The sequence below is a fragment of the Brassica rapa genome, chromosome A06, assembly GCF_000309985.2.
Source record: "Brassica rapa cultivar Chiifu-401-42 chromosome A06, CAAS_Brap_v3.01, whole genome shotgun sequence".
NCBI classification, from domain to species: Eukaryota; Viridiplantae; Streptophyta; class Magnoliopsida; order Brassicales; family Brassicaceae; genus Brassica; species Brassica rapa.
Window position 1 is genome coordinate 18732925 of NC_024800.2, and position 19196 is coordinate 18752120.

At 29.9% G+C, this 19196-nt stretch overlaps 4 protein-coding genes across 4 annotated transcripts; 2 read left to right on the forward strand and 2 right to left on the reverse strand.

The window, feature by feature from the left end:
* Positions 1 to 2477: 2477 nt before the first annotated feature.
* On the forward strand, positions 2478 to 4035 carry LOC103873733. Its single transcript, XM_009152123.3, has 2 exons — positions 2478 to 2970; positions 3083 to 4035. The coding sequence occupies exons 1-2, from the start codon at positions 2652 to 2654 to the stop codon at positions 3505 to 3507; spliced, it is 744 nt and encodes a 247-aa protein (XP_009150371.1). The 5' UTR covers positions 2478 to 2651; the 3' UTR covers positions 3508 to 4035.
* A 780-nt stretch (positions 4036 to 4815) lies between these two features.
* LOC103873734 (nucleolin) lies at positions 4816 to 5918 on the reverse strand. Its single transcript, XM_009152124.3, has 2 exons — positions 5653 to 5918; positions 4816 to 5204 (listed from the first exon to the last, which is right to left on the reverse strand). Exons 1-2 carry the CDS (start codon positions 5794 to 5796, stop codon positions 5043 to 5045), a joined length of 306 nt encoding a protein of 101 aa, XP_009150372.1. The 5' UTR covers positions 5797 to 5918; the 3' UTR covers positions 4816 to 5042.
* A 10036-nt stretch (positions 5919 to 15954) lies between these two features.
* On the forward strand, positions 15955 to 18231 carry LOC103832282. The gene has a single exon (XM_009108256.1). It carries the CDS (start codon positions 15955 to 15957, stop codon positions 18229 to 18231), a length of 2277 nt encoding a protein of 758 aa, XP_009106504.1.
* A 392-nt stretch (positions 18232 to 18623) lies between these two features.
* On the reverse strand, positions 18624 to 19153 carry LOC103832281 (uncharacterized protein At4g04775-like). Its single transcript, XM_009108255.2, has 2 exons — positions 18998 to 19153; positions 18624 to 18926 (listed from the first exon to the last, which is right to left on the reverse strand). The coding sequence occupies exons 1-2, from the start codon at positions 19151 to 19153 to the stop codon at positions 18624 to 18626; spliced, it is 459 nt and encodes a 152-aa protein (XP_009106503.2).
* Between the last annotated feature and the right edge of the window lie 43 nt (positions 19154 to 19196).

The following is a 19196-nucleotide window of genomic DNA, read 5'->3' on the forward strand; positions in this document are numbered from 1 at the left end:
TACTGACGGGTTCTTTTGATGGTTGATCAACCCAGGACAGTTCAACAAAAAAAAATGCTTCACATCTACTCGTGTTTTATAATTTAACAAACAGAGTAAAATGAAGAAAGCACAAAACGGAGTCTTCAGATGCTTTGGTTGTGAGCCAACAGAGAAGATAGTGTACCATTATGCAAGTTGAATCAACAAGCTCAACCTGTGAAAGTTTATATGTAACGAGATTATCTTTTCTATTTGAACAAAAGAAGATTAGTATTTTTTTGTTCAAATGATTATCTTTTCTTAAATGTGTAATTATGGTGGACACACTGATTTCTATGTCTTTGCTATAAAGTTATATTTTGATCTTTTCCATGCATACCATTTGGTTCAGATTGGAGAGCCCTTGGAAACATAAAAAATAAGAAAATCGATGGCACTAGAAATTTTGAAAAATGATTAAAAACAATAAATAACACAACTTGGGTTAAATATGTATATGGTTTTTGACATAAGTTCATAATGAATGTTTACTTCTAAAATGATTACGTAGTTTGGTTGTTAAAAGCGATGGTCCGCGGCTAGCATTGTTTGGAAAACCAAACCTACCGGTTGAAATGTGACTCACTCTTCTAACCGGATTTAGACTGTGCTAAAAACCGGCAAATTCCCTTAAAACTTGGTCACACTCACTAAACTAATGATGCAGATCGATATTAAATTCGTTGCTTTAAAAAAAATCAAGTTAAAAATAATTGTACGTTTTAACAAGATTGCATTAAAAAAAATCTATATTAGCTTTTAATATCTATCTAAATAAATTAGTTTTCAATATATTTTATATTATTTAGAACTTTTCATTTTATTTTCATATAATTTTTAGTTTCTAACAAAAATATAAAGTTATACAAAAAAATAATTTTATAATTATACATATATATATATAGTTACTTAAATTTAAATTATATTAAATTTTAAAATCCGGCAGAACCGGTCAGACCATTGACCCAACTAAAATACTGAACCAATATCCGATCCGGTTTCCAAAATATTGGTGGCAAGGATAAAATTAATATCATCCACTTTATGAATAATTAAAATAAAAAATTTTATTGATAACAACAAAATATAACCAATCTTAAATTTATATTAATATGTTAAATTTACATAAAGTCAATTCATATGTATACTTAGTTTTGTTAGTTAGATATACCCTAAATGTTTTTCAGATTATGATAGTGATTATTTTATTCCAACATTTTGAAAATGGAAAATAGAAAACAATAACTGAAAAAAATTACACTAATTATTATGTAAATTATTTATACCAAAATAAAATGAACATTTTGATAAAAAAAATATAATTACATTATTTTATAAAACGTTTGTGCATTATTAATAGTATTTATCAAACAACCACTTGGTTAACTACAATGATTTTATCATTCACTATTTTTTTTATTTAGTCTAACATTTTATTTCTTTTGTTTTCAACTATAAGTTTTGTTAAACAATACAAATATATGTAAAAAAATGATTGGAAACTTTTTTTTAGCCGGATTTAGACTGTGCTAAAAACCGGCAATTTCGCTTTAAACTTGGTCACACTCACTAAACCAATGATGCAGATCGATATTAAATTCATTGCTTTAAAAAAATTCAAGTTAAAAATAATTGTATGTTTTAACAAGATTACATTAATAAAAAAAATCTATATTAGCTTTTAATGTCTATCTAAATAAATTAGTTTTCAATATATTTTATATTATTTAGAACTTTTGATTTTATTTTCATATCATTTTTAGATTATAACAAAAAATATAAGTTCTAAAAATAATAATTTTATAATTATAGATATATATAGTTACTTAAATTTAAATTATACTAAATTTTAAAATCCGGCAGAACCGGCCCGACCATTGACTCAACTGAAATACCGAGCCAATGTCCGATCCGGTTTCCAAAATATTGATGGGATAAAATTAATATCGTCCACTTTATAAATAATTAATAAAAAATCTTTATTGATAACAACAAAATATATACAATCTTAAATTTATATTAATATGTTAAATTTACATAAAATTCAATTCATATGTATAGTTAGTTTTGTTAGTTAGATATACCCTAAATGTTTTTCAGATTATGATAGTGATTATTTTCTTCCAACATTTTGAGAATGGAAAATATAAAACAACAACTGAAAATAATACAATTATTTATACCAAAATAAAATGATTTTTTTTGTTAAAAAAATTATAAAAACATTATTTTGTAAAACTTTTGTTCATTACTAATAGTACTTATCAAACAACCACTTGGTTAACTACAATGATTCTATCAATCACTATTTTTTTCTATTTACTCTAACATTCTTTTTTTTTTCAACTATAAGTTTTGTTAAACAATAAAAATATATGTAAAAAAATGATCGGAAACTTTGTTTTAGCCATTATCCGCGCGTAGCGCGGAAAAAAAGATCTAGTATAATCAAAAAATTTAATATTAGCGTTCTTGTTTGTTGAGCCAACTTTAAATAACGCGATTTGCTTTCGAAGGAATTTAATTAGAGAGGGAATATTCCGTTATGGAATAACAGAATTGGTCCAAAAGGCTATAAGAAGGTCCAACGAATTTTCCATTTACCCCATACGCGCAGGGTCCCGTTGGTGATGTCACACCCTGCCTATAAAACCTGCCCATCCGCAACCTTTCTTCTCGGTTTAAGACACCAAAGAAACCAACTAAACAAAAAAAATATTCCCCTCTTCTCTCACAAATCCTGCAAAAAATTGTTTTTTTTTTTAACTAAGGAAACAAAAAGCCAAGCAATGGTGGCCGTTGATGTTAACGAGAAGAACAGTGGAAGCAGTCTTAAGTTTCTATGCAGTTACGGCGGCAGAATCCTCCCTCGTTCGACCGACGGGAAGCTTCGTTACGTCGGAGGTCATACCAGAGTCCTCTCCGTCCATCGTTCTATCTCTTTCGAAGGTTCGTTTAGCATCACTTCAAAACTCTGTTTGTAAACAGTCTTTCTTCGCGATTCAACTTCCCGAATCTGGGCGTTATCACGAAATTGAGATTGATTTTTGTTATTCTCCAGAGCTAGTGAAGAAACTATTCGAATTCTGTGGATACTCCGTTGATCTACGGTGTCAATTACCAAACGGCGATCTCGAGACTCTAATCTCCGTCAAATCAGACGAGGATCTAGCCAACATCGTCGAGGAGTACGATCGCGTCTCCGGAGCCAAGATCCGAGCCGTTCTATCGCCTCCGAGAGCTCACAGACAGGGATCGCCGTCGTCTTCAAGCAGCGATCGATCTCCGAAATCTCCGTTCGCGCGTTCGCCGTTCTCGGTTACGCCTTCCCCGCCGAACTCACCGTCGTCTGCGTACGGGAGATATTTACAGTCTCGGTATTGTCTGCCTCCGACGGATCTTGGTAGAAGATACATTCACGGATACGGAGAATCATATTGCTATGCGTGTCGTGGACATAAAGACTCTAGGCTCATCCGGCATTGACATAAAAAAAAATAGAATTTACGACGATGATGAAGAAAACAAATAAAATAAATGAAAAAATTTAGGTGATATAGTTTTATACGATGTGATTGTTTGTGAAGAGAAGAATAAAATGTTTCCTTACGGTCAGAGACTTGGCCACTGGGGAAATTAGTTTAGACGGAGAACGAGATGGAACATTCGTCCGGGACCGTTACGAACCGTTAAGAGTTGCCGTTGCCACGTGTTTGCACGTACGACGTTCGTTTTTATGTACGTGATACGTGGCGAATACTGTGAGACCGATATTGTTGTCTATGTCAGGGATGTTTGACGCGTGTAGGCTAGTGGATTCCTTTATCAACACGTGTCAGCCGTCCGCACATACGAGGCTTTCTGTATCTTGGTTTTGGCCTCTTTGATAATGATAGAAGTAAAGTAAATTCTTTTTTGAAATTTTTTTTTAATTGTTTTCTAGTTTGTTAACATTCGGTTTCTTTTTACTCGTCTCATTAAGGGTTAGAGGAGGACATATGATATTCTTGCTCACACGGATCCTTTTGAGAACGTTTAAAAGAGTTAAATACTACTCCATCCGTATTTTAATGATATATTTTTTAGAAAAAAAAATTGTTTCAAAAAGATATATTTTTTGTGTGTTTCTGTGAAAAATTGTAAATTTAAAAAAAAATTAATTATTTTTATTGAATTACTATTAATTAAAAGTTATTAAAAAATAAAAATTATAAATTATAAAAAATAATATATTTATTATGATAGTTTAATGTGTTTTTTTAATATATATGAAAATAATAAAAAGTTTATATTTGAAGAACAGAGAAAGTATTTAAGTCTATTAAACTAATTGGAACATACGATAAAAAAAGAACACATCATGAATAGGTAAACTAACTGCGTATTTTAGTGAACTTCCAAAATTTCCGCAACGTGTGAATGGGACAGAATGAAGACTAAAGAATGTAGAAGTTGGTGTGTAACTTGACCCGTCCGTCAAAACTTTGAAACACCACAAAAGAAAATACATTAGGTGTTTGTTGTTCAATGATTATTAGAGAATATATCTTTTGGAGTAGTGGTAATAGTACCAAACACCTGCTTAAATTAAGTTCAACGTATTTTGTTGAAAAATCAACCAGCAGACACAGTACAAGAAATTCAGCCCCTTTCAGCATTTTTTTTTTTAAATTCAGCCAGAAAAGACTCGATTTTTTCAATCAGATAAATATACAATATATATATATATTCATATTTTCAGCTAATATACGTTCCTTTATTTTTGAAAAACATACGTTCCCTAAAGTTGCATAATTTTGGACAAACTGGTTTTTCCAAAGCACTAGACCGGTTAAATTTAGAAAAATGTCAACATCAAGACAATAAGACCATGATATCTGTTTTAATTGTTCCTAACAAAAGGAAACCGAGCTTCCAAACTCAGAACCACGGTCGTTTGACACGAGAAGGTTTGGACAAGTATCCTCAAAAATCAAGCTATGACGTCGTCAACAACCTTTTTTATTTGTTATGGAGATTAGTTAACCAGTTTCTTGCTCGAATTCTTCACCATCTGATTCCTCTGCATTGTCTGCATCATCATCATCATCATCTGCTTCATTATCGTCTTCTTCTTGATGGTTGTCGACGACTGGTTTTCCTACTACGGGTACGCTAGGACTCATCTTTCTTATTTCGTTGCACTGCACCAAACAAGAATTTAATCAAAACTTAACTTATCTTACCATTCACAATAACAAAACTGAAATGGACAATCAGTCTTTGATTAAATCACTCTCCCTTTTCATCTTCCAAGTTTGTAATCAGACAAATCTAAATATACGTACATACAATTAGAGGAAACACCAAAAACTCAGATGAAAAGGAGACACAAAGTCTATATTCTAGTAAAACAGTGTTCATCAAATAAAAATATTGATCCTTTCTACTCAGGTTATCATCAAAATTAACTAGAAAACACGCATCATCTCTCAATCCATCAGCAAAACTAACTCGGGGATTAAACGGACCTCGAATTCAAAATCCATACCTCATTAAACGGACCTAGATTGGCCAATTGTGAAAACTGAAAATTGGTTTCCCATCATTCGAGTTCGATCGAGAAAGAGTACAGAAGAAATAAAGAGATACCTTTTCTTCGAACTCAGCTTCTTCCATGGCGAGAAGAATCTCTTCGTTCTGGGGCTGGGGCCACTGTATAGGTAACAAATGCGATGCCGGTATCGTCTTCGTCGACGACGGAAACTGGCTCATCAACGTCGGATACTGTAACATTTTTCTCTCTCTTTTCACACAAAATAATGAATAAACAAACAAAAAACAGAAAAGAAAAGGAAAAGTTCAGGTTATCAAAACGCTGCGTATTAGTAATTAACACGAAAGGACTCTGCTCATTTAATAAGTTTGGGCTCTCGCTTGTGTAGCCCATTATAACGAAACTTGGGGCATCTTTTTACACGCATTAGGGCCGTGATCGGCGGATCATATGATAAAGCACTACTATTATGCTGCAGAAACTGTATGTTTTTGCTAAATTTTTTAATAAAATAATTGATAGAGCAGTATGAATATACTATATAAAATTATTATAAGTATATAATATATAGGGCAATTATCAATAATAGCACCTTTTGAAGTTTATGTCTTAAAAATAGCACTAGAAGGAGAAAGTCACAAAAATGACATTCATTAAAGGATAAAATATCCCTAATACTCTTAGTTTAAAATTAAATAAACAAACAAAAATAAATAAAAATAAATAAAAAAAAAATAAAAAAATGAAAAAAAAGAATTTTTTTTTATAGTTTCAGATTATATGTTTCAGATTCGAAATTTTTATAAATTTTTTTTTATTTCTTTTTCAAAATTTTTTTTTTATTTTTTTCGAAATTTTTATTTTTTTCGAAATTTTTATTTTTTATTAGTATTTATTCTTTATAAAATTTTAAACCCTAATTCCGAAACCCCACCCCTTAACTCTAAACCCTAAGGTTTGGATTAATTAACCCAAAGATTATAAGTGTATATTTACCTCTTTAATGAAACTTATTTTGTGACTTTGAGCCTTGAATGATATTTTGGGAACAAAAACTTGGTTTGGTGCTATTTTAGTTTTTTTCTCTAATATATATTACTAATGCTAATATTCTACCAATCAAGACCTAAGTTTGTGTATTATACAACCTGTTTTTTGAGCGAACGCCTATTTGGGCTTCTTCTATATCTACTTTTATAATTAGTTAATTACTCAATATTTGAAAATTGATTTGTTTATGTGCCACCATCATATTCACTCTCACCAAAAAAAATGACACAGACTTATAAAAAATTTGACTTGTCATCACATAATTAAGACATGTAAAATATGACACAGACTTATAAAAAATTTGACTTGTCATCACATAATTATGACATGTAAAATTTTATTTATAAACTGTCTCATATTCTTGCAATTTTTTTTTAAATGTGGTAATAACTAATAACTCACATTAAAGTAAATTTTATTTACAACAATTAATTTTTTTCATATTTTTTGAAATATAGTCATAACTAATTTTTGTTTATTTTTCTGAAATATGGTATAATTATATATATTTTATCAAAAATATTTGGAAGTGTGTCTTACATATATAAAACAAAAACAATACTAATCAAATAATTATTTTTGATAGATAATTGACTGAAAATTTATTTAAATTTATCGGTTCATTAAGTAAATTTAAAATTTTATTTTACCAATCTAACATATTGTAAATAAAATAAAAACAATATAAAAAATTTATATATCTTTTTAATATAGAATTTTAAAACTAGGGTATAATATACATATTTACATAAATATTTATTATCGTATAAATAAAATATTTTTCTTAGGAAATATATATTATAATATGGAAGTTTAAATAAAATAAAATTAAAATAATTATATTAAATCAAAGTAAAGCAAAAGTAAACAAGACGATATATAACTACATTAATGATTTTATTTTTTTCCAAACGATAAAATTAAAATATAGAAATAATATTTTTAAAATTTAAGACAATTATTTTTTAACAAATTAAGATAAAATTATATTTAAAGTTAGTTGGATATATTTATCACTTGATTAAGAATATAATTTACTCATGAATGTATTGTAGTATTAGTTATCATCAAGTTAAAAAAAAAAAAAAAAAAACCTACGACATAGATATTTTTTTTTCATTTTTGCATGCCATTAATTTATAACATAATTTCAAGATTACATTTCCTATCTAGAATAATATTTCTTGTTTTGTTTTCTAAACACATAATATCGTCATAAATCTCATGGTGGTATATGCATTGGTTGGATAAATCACCAATGTAAAAATATTTCTCACTATATCAACAAAGATCGATAAATACTATAAAAAAAAAGCAAGAGTCTCAAATTGACTCCTTTCTCGGATAAGATCTTTTTATTTTGAGTAGATTAGTTTACATCACCTTTTATGGTTGGTAGTTGTGTGATCAATTTTGAATGGGTATAAATCATTGGTTATGCAATATTAGTACATGCTTAGTGCACTCGGAAGAAGAAGAAGAAGAAGAAGAAAAACATCTTTGGATTTCTGCATAAAAGAAACTTAAGAAAAGGTTAAATGTTAATTGTTTAATGAGAAAATTAGATATCTAATCTATTAAAACAGAGTCCTATTTTTTATATACTATTAATAAGTCATACTAGGACCATCCAAAACATAATTCAATATGACATATTTCATTATTTACATTAATAATTAAAAAAATATAAATATAAATTTATTTAAGTATAACAAATTCTGTTGAGAAAGAATCTAACAAAATCCTACTAATCTTCTAAATATTTTTATAAAATAACACTTAATTAATTTTGTAAATACTAATATAACTTTATAGTTCAATGTTAATTAAAAATTTATTATAAAACAAGAAAATGAAATTCTATACTATTTTTATATATATTTTAATTATATTATGTATTATATTAAAATAGAAGTACTATATGAATTAAATATGGGTACATTTATCTATTTTATTTTTAAAATAGTTTCATTTAACTAAATTATCACTTATCATTAAAATTTGTTAAAATTCGTAAACTATATTATATTTTTTTAGAAAAATAAATTTATTAACATAGGTTGAACTTTTATATCTAAAACTACATATTATTTTATTTTTTATTTTAATACTCTCAACAATATATTGTTTAAAAAAATTAATATACAAAATATAATAGTTTATAACTAACCTTTAGTTCATATAATATTTTAAAATATGTTATTAGAAAACTATGAAATTTTAATAATTCATTCAAAATATTAATGACAAATCAAATTTTAACTATAAATTTAATATTTATATTAGTTATAAAAATATTCTGAGAGATATAGAAAAATCTTATCGAAATTAAAATTATTTATAGAAAATAATGTATTAATTTAGTAACAAACAAATTTCGAAAATCATATAATCTCCCACCTCAAATATAGTTGTGTAATTTTCCAAACAATTTTGAGAAAATATAAAATTTTAAAAATAAGTATGCAATAATGTTTTAATTTTTTCAAAAGTTATAATTATAGATAATAAAGAATAACTTCTTGAAATGTAATACGAAAAATAAACTATGTTATAAAAATTAAAGTAAACTATGATATATTGTGAATATTTTTCCTATTGAAGCCATGTCTAGTTTACAATGTTTTTCTTCTTATAATTGTAAATCTCTATATCAAATTAATTATTTTAATCAAAACATGGACTATTTTTTACTTTGTTTTCTACTTTGCTCTTGCTTTTTGTTATGACTGTAGTAGATATCGAACAAAGTTTGGTGGGACTATGAAAACATATGACTTTCCGATGACTTTGTTATGACTGAAAGACTGAAAGATGAGGGTTTGAGGGGACATGCGAACATCACTTTTGTGGTGGGTTATAAAACTACATGTGTGCCAAAAAGATACTTCGCAAGAAAGTTGATATTCATTATGCTAGGGAAATTAATAGTAAGTTTTGTGACTTCTGTGAATTTTATTTGATTTAGGGTAAAGAAACAAATCGTTAATTAACTAATTCTTTGTTTCAAAACCAAATAAAGATATTATATCCACACAAGATAAGCAAGCAGCAAATAATGTTATAAAATATTTGATGTAGGCTTGGCTTTTAAAGCATCGAAAGCTTTAAAACACTACTAGATTTTGACCCGCGCTTCAAAAGTGTGGGTATTTTTTTGTTGATCCTTTTGATAAAAAATTTCTTGAATTTAATTCTTATTAAATAAATAATTTTTAAGTTGTTTTATCATAATGTTTGAGTTTGAAGCACCATTTTTATAATATTTTTTCTTTAATTATTTATTATGTTAATTCTTAGGTAAAATTTTAATTTGGTTTTACAGAATATTCAAAAACAAAATGTTAATTGTTAGGTAAATTTTTAGGTTTAAAAGTTAATTTTATAATATTTTTTATTTAATAATTTATTATGTTTATTTTTAGGTAAAATTTTTATTTGGTTTTACGGAATATTCAAAAAAGAATTTGTGATGGATGAAAATTAAAATAAATGATATTCAAATATGTATATGATATATGGTTTACAGTATAGTATTTTAGTTTATATTAGAATTTTTTTGTTATATTGAATATATGCATAATATTTGAATGATTTATTTTGAATATTGATACATAGGTTTTTTTAAAATAATTAGATGTTATTTTGTTTGTTAATCTATACCCTTTTATTTCTTTTAGTTCTGAATGATTTTGAATTACAGAAAAAACATAGATAAGTTGTTAATTAGTATAAAAATCTTAGTGTATTTTTAGTATGTTTACTTAGTCCATGTTTAGAATAAATATTTATTCTATGTGATTTGATTCAAAATTCGAAATGAATAAATATTAAATAACCGCTTTTGTATTTTTGTATTTGGTAAAATACCATACTGACCTATTATTGTGGGGTAAAGTATAATTAATTTGGTCGATTTTATTGTTAGGTTAAATGTAGTTAAATCCCAAAAAATAAAAGAATATTCTGCTATTAATGTATGTTTTATTCTCTGTTAATATTATTGATACTATATAAAAGAAGACATGTTAAATTTCTAACAAATAAGTCCAACAACTTTTTGTAAGTAGATTTTTCAAAACTGATTCCCTTTTAATAGAATAGATGACTATCATATGAGATGGTGATTTCTTAGACCATCTCAATCTATTGATAGAAACTCTATATGACACTATGATTGTTTATAAGTAACAATGTAAGCTTCAAGATATTAATTCAGAAAAACTCCATGAAGTGACTTAACATTGTGGTATTTAAGAGGCTTTTTGTCTCTTATAGAAGAAACTATTAGTAAGAAGGATATGACCAATGCTAAGATCCAAAACAAAAGGTTGTTAAGGAAGTTGATGAGGTAAATGCACAAGTGTTATTACATATTTCTGTTTGTAAAATGTTTGGCATTATTGTGCAGTTTGGAATATTTCATGAATCTACACATTAATAATGCATATGTTAAGCTTCATTTTGTTACTTTTCAGTTTTCAAGAAACCAAACTATTGAACAGGTTGCTTACTCTTTTAATTGTAGTGTGTGTGATTATTGATGTACTTTTTTCACAATCTTATAAATGCATGATACAGATAAAAAAATTATGAGACATTATTTTTCTGATTTAAATCTTGTCAGGTTTGTCAATCGGACTCATTGGTTAATTTTGTTAAAATTCTCAACTGGAAATTTGAGAATTGTTTTTTTTTTATTATAGTCAAATATTAGTCAAAAGAAATTCAAATCAAACCTTTGAGACATAAAATTGCTAACTGGGTTTAAATTAGGGGATAATTTGAAAATACACCGTCTATCATTTAAATTTTGAAAAATATATTTTTTTTTCTTTTTTGAAAATTACACTTTCTTGTATATGATAAGACATATTTACCCTGGTTCTAATATGATATTATACGTTTTAATAACCAAAATGTAAATATGAAAATATTATTATTCATATGTGTCAAAATTAAGTTTGAGATAAATACGTAATGTTGTTGGGGTTTAGTTTTTCACGAAATGGATTAAACCATGTTGCTTTACAAGTTCATCAATCATTAAGAACAGGCAAACTACATTCTTTTGAAATTGTGAAAAGTATGTCATAAATTTACTGCAACTCCACGAATTTTTATGTGCACATATGCACAAAGTTCACAAATATAATCTCTTCCCTATAATCATGCTAATCAAAGTACAAAGTTACGGTAACTAATAAACTGTAACATAAAGAAAAGAGATACATCAAGGCACCATTTGACTTTTATATTTCTTGGATTGTTTTCATGAGTGTCTGGTCTTATATCAAGATAAGAAAGATCTTCAAGGGATCATTTAGTATTTGCTAAAGAAGTTTTATATCTTGATTGATTGGTTTTTGTTCTAAAAGGATCCTAAAAACAATAATATATGGTGAATTGTGATGAAAAACTTCAAAGCATTTTTTGCTTCGGAAGCAACATGTGGAGCTACTCGAGCTTTTGCCACTTTTTAGATTCTGTATAATTGATTTATTTTCTTAGTTAAATTCTCATAAGGGATCTAATATGTTTTCTGCATTACTTTTAGATTTTTTTTCTATAGTATTTGGTGTAATATGTTTATGATGATGACGACATGGAACTTCTTCTAAGTAATTAATTAAATGAGATCTTATATAGATATTAGGATTTTTAACATAAAAACCCCTCAAGTATGTCTCATTCGGGTATAAACTCCTCAATTAATGATTCAATGTATAAATCTCTCAATTCAGTTTGTTTAACGAATTGACCCCTCCCGTTAATTGTACTGTTTAACAATACGATGTGTTTTGATTATTTTGTAAACTATATGATATATCTTAATAAAACAACACAACAGTAACTTAAAACAGCAAGCAGTTTAAACTCACCAGTTATAACATCTCTAAATCCCTAAATGTTCTAAAAATCCCCCAATTATCAAAACACAGATGACGAGCCCTAGTTTCTCAGATTGAGGGATTATCAAGTTTCATTTGTGAGATTCGAGAGAGAGGGAATTCGACAGAGGCTTAGAGAGTCCTTTAGTGTTTCGTGTATCCTGTGTCAAAATTTCAAAACGAAAAGTCAAGGAATCATGAGGCAAACAGAAAGAAGAGGGTGAAAGAGTTGTCTGCAATTGCAGGATTAGCCTATTTTGATGTTGTTATTTAGGGTTATCTCAGCTTAAGGTCATTAGAACCTTATTTTGGTGTGTCATTTTGTCTCGGCTAAAGGTCACTAGAGCCTTCTTTAGGTGTTTCATTTTGTTATTAAGACTTATGTATGTTATGAACTGTGTCTTCGCTTCTCTCCTGCAATTGAAAGCTTTGGACAGGTTTGGTCCCTTTTACAGTTCTTGTGATCTTGTTAATACTCTTGTACACGACAGCATATAGGCTGCAGTGAAAGATGATTCGTTCGCATACATACAAGGTTTCAAGCTAGTGTTCTCTTCAGAGTACTGAATAGCAATAAATTCTTTTCTAACATATATAAGTCTTAGTAGCTAACAATCGGCATAAGCAAATGTTCAGAAAAAAACAAAAACAATCGACAAGAAACACACAAACCAGATGAGTGTTGTCATTTCAAACTCGTTTGGGTTCGGTGGACATAACTCAATCGTCGCTTTTTGTGCCTTCAAACCCTGATTTCCTCAGACCCTTTAGATCCTCTGCTCCATCTGTTGGAACACCACAGTCTTCTTGGCAGCTTCTTGGTTCACAAGTTAATTTGAGCCTTTCTTCCTTTCAGCTTTTTGTTCTTATTGGTCATTTTTATTTTTGTCAACTCGTATGGTCATTGAGGTGTTGAGAATTCAGATTTTGCTTCTACAATCTGTACGGAATGTTGTATCTTAGTTTGTTTCATATTTGCCTGGTTTTATAAACTTCTTTTTGTCACTGCATATATAAACAGAACCAGGAATTTGTGCAAAAAGAAAAAAAGAAAGAGAAAAGGATATACAAAAACCGTGACGTTTTTCGGTCAGTTAGTGAAACGCTGCATTTTATACTTAACGACAAATCACAGTATTTAACGTACCGTAGACGGAGGGGTCGATTTGTTAAGTCTTCTGACTTGAGGGGTTTATACATTAAATCATTAATTGAGGGGTTTATATCCTAATGAAACATACTTAAGGGTTTTTTATGTTAAAAACCCTAGATATTAAGATAAATATAAAACCAGTCTGTTGTTGGATTTACTTTATAAACATTTTAAATTTAAATATTAGAATACATATAAATTGGATATTTTCGTCATTTTATCTACAAATAAGTGTAGTTTTCAAAAACAGTTAAACATAGTGTAATCTTCAAAATATAAACTCATAAGAAGGTATTTTTCTAAATTTTCCCTTAAATTAGTGTGTATATATATATATATATTGACAACATGTATTTGTATATTCATTTAGATTGCAATCTCATCAGTATATTATCTAAAAGTTGTTATCTAGAAATCTGGATGGTTTTAAAAGAATCAATACATAAATTTGATGTGATTTGAATTAAAGTGACAATTCCATGTTATTTAAACTTAACTTAAAAAATATTAAAAATCAATCCTATTGAACATGTTATTTTATAAAATACTTTGAGATTCGATGTTACTGGAAAAAAAAATCGTGGATTTCAAAATGTTTGTAATGATTTTCAGTGTTTTAATAAATTTTCTTAGTTGAAAAATAAAATTTGAAAACTCATTATTTTAAATGAGATTTTGAAATGGTTTAATAATTTTTTATAAGTTCTCTGATTCAACTAAAATCAGCTAAAACTCATTGAAAGCAAGTCAGTCTAAATCAATTCAAACTCTAATTTGAATACATCTCCCTTATAATTTTCAAATAAGACAATAATATAAAGTAAAAATTATCAAATTTATTTATAAACTAAAGCTTCAAATATTTTATAATTTATATCGAGATCGCCCATAAATTTCATGGTGTCATAGGTAGCAGTTGGAGAAATCACCGATCTAAACATTCCTCTCACAATATTAGCAAAGATTGCTAAATACCAAATGAAAGCAAAAGTCTCAAATTGATTCTTTAGTCAACTAAGAACTTTTTATTTTGAGCAGATTATAGCTACCTTACATTTTGTGATCGGTAGTTGAGTGGTTAATTTTGAACGGAACTATGTCATTGATTCATGATATAATTATAATTTATATGCAGAAACAACTTTAAAAATATTTTATAATGTAAAATTAATTAAAATAGTGATAAGAGTAACTAATTAATTTAATAATGAAGATACGAACATGCTTTTTTATATTTTTATGTTTTTTGTTCAAACAAGATACAAAACATATCAGATGGTCCACTTCGTTTTGGCTTCTTTATAACGCAATTGCTTATACATTTCTGTATTATTATTTTGAGTACATAGCTAAATTTGTGATTGGTAGTTGTGTGGTCAATTTAGAAGCAACCTATGACTCATGATTATTTATTTATATATATATATATATAAGCACGTTTGAAACGTAATTCTCCTCAATCCACAAAGCAATAGTCCTCTTTTGATCATTTTGTATTTCCGGAAAGCAAAGAAGCCAAAAAAATAAGAAAAAATTGCCAAAACGGAATAGAAAAACAAGTACATTGTCCCTTTGCCATAAATCTCTTTTTGGTCAGATTTGGACTTAGGTACCCCTGATGAACTTTGAAAAATCATATCAATTATTTTAAGAATCCTAAAAATATGGAAAAATATACAAAATGTATATAAACAAGAGACAAACATATGAAAAATACTTTGGTTGACTAAATAATTGTGGAACACAATTTCATATTTTGGTCTACCGATGGCAGAAAACATAATCTAGTGTCTACGAGGATGTAGATTGCATATTCGGTTAACTACATAAATATCTGCAAACACCAGAAATTTAAATCGACCATTTGTTATAATTCTAGCATGATAGAATTGAACGACTACTCTTTCTTTTATTTCTGAACTACGGTAGACATGGTAGAAGTAAACGACTACCATAACTTTTATTTCTGAACTACGGTAGATTTGATTTACTATTATTTCCTGATATAACTACAGAGGCCAAATGACAAAATCTGCCATGTTTCACGAATCTGCCATAATATTATTCCATAATCTACCACATTCCTTTATTCTTCGGACAACGTAATGTACGTTCTACGAATTTCGAATTGTATAGTTTCCTTAAATATCTCCATAATCTGGTAAGAGAATATCTTCTAAATCTATTTTCCTTAAATTTCGTGTATTCCAAGTAAATTTTTTAAAAAAAAATCGTGGTCTTCTTCTTGGTGAGAGGATTTTGATATTTTTCATCCAAAAATTTTGAATTTCTTGTTGAAGAAGATGCATATCTATGCTTCTTGTGGGTTGTGGAAATTTGATCCCCTTAAAGGATGGGGATTTGCGGTTGATACGAACAAACGAGGTAGAGTATTGTACATGGAATTGACAAGTTCCTTTGAAGACCTAAGCCGTATGGTTTTAGAAGATTTTGGAATTGACCAAAACCTTGTCGAGCTTGAGTTAAGCTACTTACCTATGGAGTTAATCGGTTCAATAGACTGTCCTCCAGTTATCATTGAGAGTGATCGGCAAGTCAAAAATTTTCTTACTTATGTACGTGGAAAAACTTCTACAAGGTTGTGTGTGTCTACTTCACCTATCAGTGGAAACAACAGCAACATTGGGGTTGATAATGAGAAATCTAGCTCGCCTATCAGAGAACAAGGTGAACCTTCCTCGTTTCCACCTCGAGCTGACAGTGTTCGTTCATCTGAATCAAGCAAGGATGTTGAAGATAATTCCAACTCAAACGCCAATAAAGAAGATGATGTTCTCGCCATTAAAGCAAAAGAAGACGATAATGGAAAAAGTGTTCGGTTTTCTTTGGTGGATGTTGTGAAGAGGGGTGAAACGTTTCAAAACAAAACCATGTTGAAAGCAACTATGGAAATGTCGGCAATGACGCATAATTTCGATTACAAAGTTGTGAAATCTGACAGAAACCTTTGGTACATCCGATGCAAATACAACCCTTGCAAATGGAGTGTTCGAGCTGAGGGGTTATCAGGTTCCACATATTTCATCATCAAAAAATATGTGGCGGATCATACATGCGCTGCGTCGAGTATGAATAATGGTGGTCGGACAGCTTCTGCAAAGACAATTGGCAGTCTAATAATGCATAGGTATGATGGTGTGAAAGAAGGTCCCAAAACAAATGATGTCATACAGATTATGAGGATGGAACATGGATGTGAGATATCTAAGTCCTTAGCATGGGATGCTCGGGAGTTTGCAATTAGCATGGTTAGAGGTATTCCAGAGAAGAGTTTTGGAAAAATTCCAAAGTACTTGCACATGCTGAGAGAAGCTAATCCAGGAACACATACGTTTTATGAAACCGATGTTGATGGTAGATTCAGATTTCTCTTCGTTTCGTTTGGCCAATCAGTACGAGGTTTTCAGACAGCCATGCGACAAGTTCTTGTGGTAGATGGGACATTTTTGAAGAGCAAATACAAAGGGGTCTTACTTGCTGCGACCGCTTTAGATGGAAACTCTAACTTGTATCCTGTTGCGTTTGCGGTTGTGGACTCAGAAAATGATCGTTCATGGGATTGGTTTATGAGACAGCTAAAGGTTGTTATTGCGGACGAGCATTCTCTAGCTTTTGTGTCAGACAGAAATGCCTCACTTTGTAAGGCAATAGAGAATGTGTATCCTCTTTCTCATCATGGAATTTGCATCCACCATTTGTTGAATAATGTGGTCACACATTACAGAGGAAAGGGACTGGCTGGATTAATTGCAAAAGCTTCTAAAGCTTATAGAGTCATTGATTTTCAGAAGCGATTCCAAGCTGTCTGCAATATTAGTCCAGCTATTGGAAAATATTTAACAGATGCAGATGTTACAAAGTGGGCTCGCTGTCAGTTTCCAGGATTCAGGTATGACATCAGAACGACTAACCCAGCTGAATCAATAAACTCTGCTTTGCGCACACCAAGAGAGTATCCAGTCATTCCTTTGTTGGATAGCATCAGAGAAATGCTGACCCGTTGGTTCTTCGAACGGCGCACACGAAGCAGGAAGCACACAAAACCATTAACTATTGCCATCGAGAAAAAGATAGACAGGCGGATTAATAAGGGTAAAACGTTTCTGGTTCAGCCAGTTGATGAGTACCGTTTTTTGGTTCGCGGAGATACAATCGACTGCCTGGTTGATTTGGATAGAAGAACCTGCTCATGTGGGAAATACGACCTACTGAAAATCCCATGTAGACACGCAATCAAGGCTGGTTTAACAGTTGGTCGAGCCCCATCCTCACTAACGGATGAAATGTACACGACTTCCACTTGGAGAACAGCTTATGAAGAAACTATCAATCCAATAGGTGTTCCGGAGGATAGTTGGGTTGTTCCAGATGATGTCTGGAATGCTAATGTGGAACCTCCTGAATCAAGAAGAGGAGCAGGAAGGAGAAGAAAGCGCAGATACGAGACGGTCGAAGACAAACTTCGTTCATCGCAAGGAGCTGAAGAAAAGAAGAGGCGCAGATGCAGTCGATGTGGCGAAGAGAATCATAACAGAGCTACATGCGACAGAGTGATTTAGTCAGTTCGTTGTTTTGGATTTTTCTTGCTTTTGATTAGCTTGTTTTTCATTATGGTGTTGGTTACTTGATTTACTCGTTTTGCTTGGTTTTGGATTTTTTTGTTCTTGGTTATGGATATTAGACATCGTGTTATCTCTCTTGTATTTTTACTAGCTTCGTGAACAACATGAAGGAGAAGAAAATTGTGAACTGAAGCTACTAGCTTTGAAACAACATAAAGGAGAAGAAAAGTATTAGATTGTGAACTGAAGCTGATAATAGTCAGCAACCGAGAGTCAACAAGAAGCCATCAAGTGTATTATAGGCGATCATAATGAAAACAATAATGCAATCTTAAGCTATTTTGAACCCATCAAACTCAAACGACAAGCAACCAATCACTGAAACTTGATCAGACAGTAAGAGAAGTCCATATTCCCACGATTGCTCCCACAACAACCATAGCAACCGTCGTAATCTTTAGCTTCTGTTTCATATCCTGTGCAACTCTAGCAATCTCCAAGTTCACCTTCTCTTTGAACTTTTCTGACATCTCAGATTCAACTCTAACAATTTCGGACTTCACTTTTTCCATAACCCTTTCTTCAAACTTTGTAATCTCTTGAGCAACTCTCTCATGTTTCGCATCTACCATCCGTATCTCGTCAATCAAAGCTTCATCAATCCATTTAAATAGATGATTCTCAGTTTTTCTCTATAGCAAAAGAAACCAAAAATCAGTCAGTATGGTGTTATGTGGAACACAAAATTGAAACATGGACTTACATCTCTTGCGATTTGACATCTGTAGAATCGTCGATACCTATTCTCCGCCGTCGATGAACCAAAAGTGGTTATACCCTCGCCACACCAACATCTTGTGGGCACACCATGATTAGAGATGCGAGGAAAACGAGCAGAAGAAGTCGTCGAACTGGTCATTGTTAATTCGTTTCGAGGCTCACAGGAATCGCAGACAAAGAAC

Coding starts and splice junctions, on each gene's coding strand:
- LOC103873733 (XM_009152123.3), top strand. CDS start 2,652: ATGTCACACCCTGCCTATAAAACCTGCCCATCCGCAACCTTTCTTCTC. Junction 2,971..3,082: donor TCGTTCTATCTCTTTCGAAG/GTTCGTTTAGCA, acceptor GTTATTCTCCAG/AGCTAGTGAAGAAACTATTC.
- LOC103873734 (XM_009152124.3), bottom strand. CDS start 5,796: ATGTTACAGTATCCGACGTTGATGAGCCAGTTTCCGTCGTCGACGAAG. Junction 5,205..5,652: donor AAGCTGAGTTCGAAGAAAAG/GTATCTCTTTAT, acceptor TGTTTGGTGCAG/TGCAACGAAATAAGAAAGAT.
- LOC103832282 (XM_009108256.1), top strand. CDS start 15,955: ATGCATATCTATGCTTCTTGTGGGTTGTGGAAATTTGATCCCCTTAAA.
- LOC103832281 (XM_009108255.2), bottom strand. CDS start 19,153: ATGACCAGTTCGACGACTTCTTCTGCTCGTTTTCCTCGCATCTCTAAT. Junction 18,927..18,997: donor GATGTCAAATCGCAAGAGAT/GTAAGTCCATGT, acceptor CTTTTGCTATAG/AGAAAAACTGAGAATCATCT.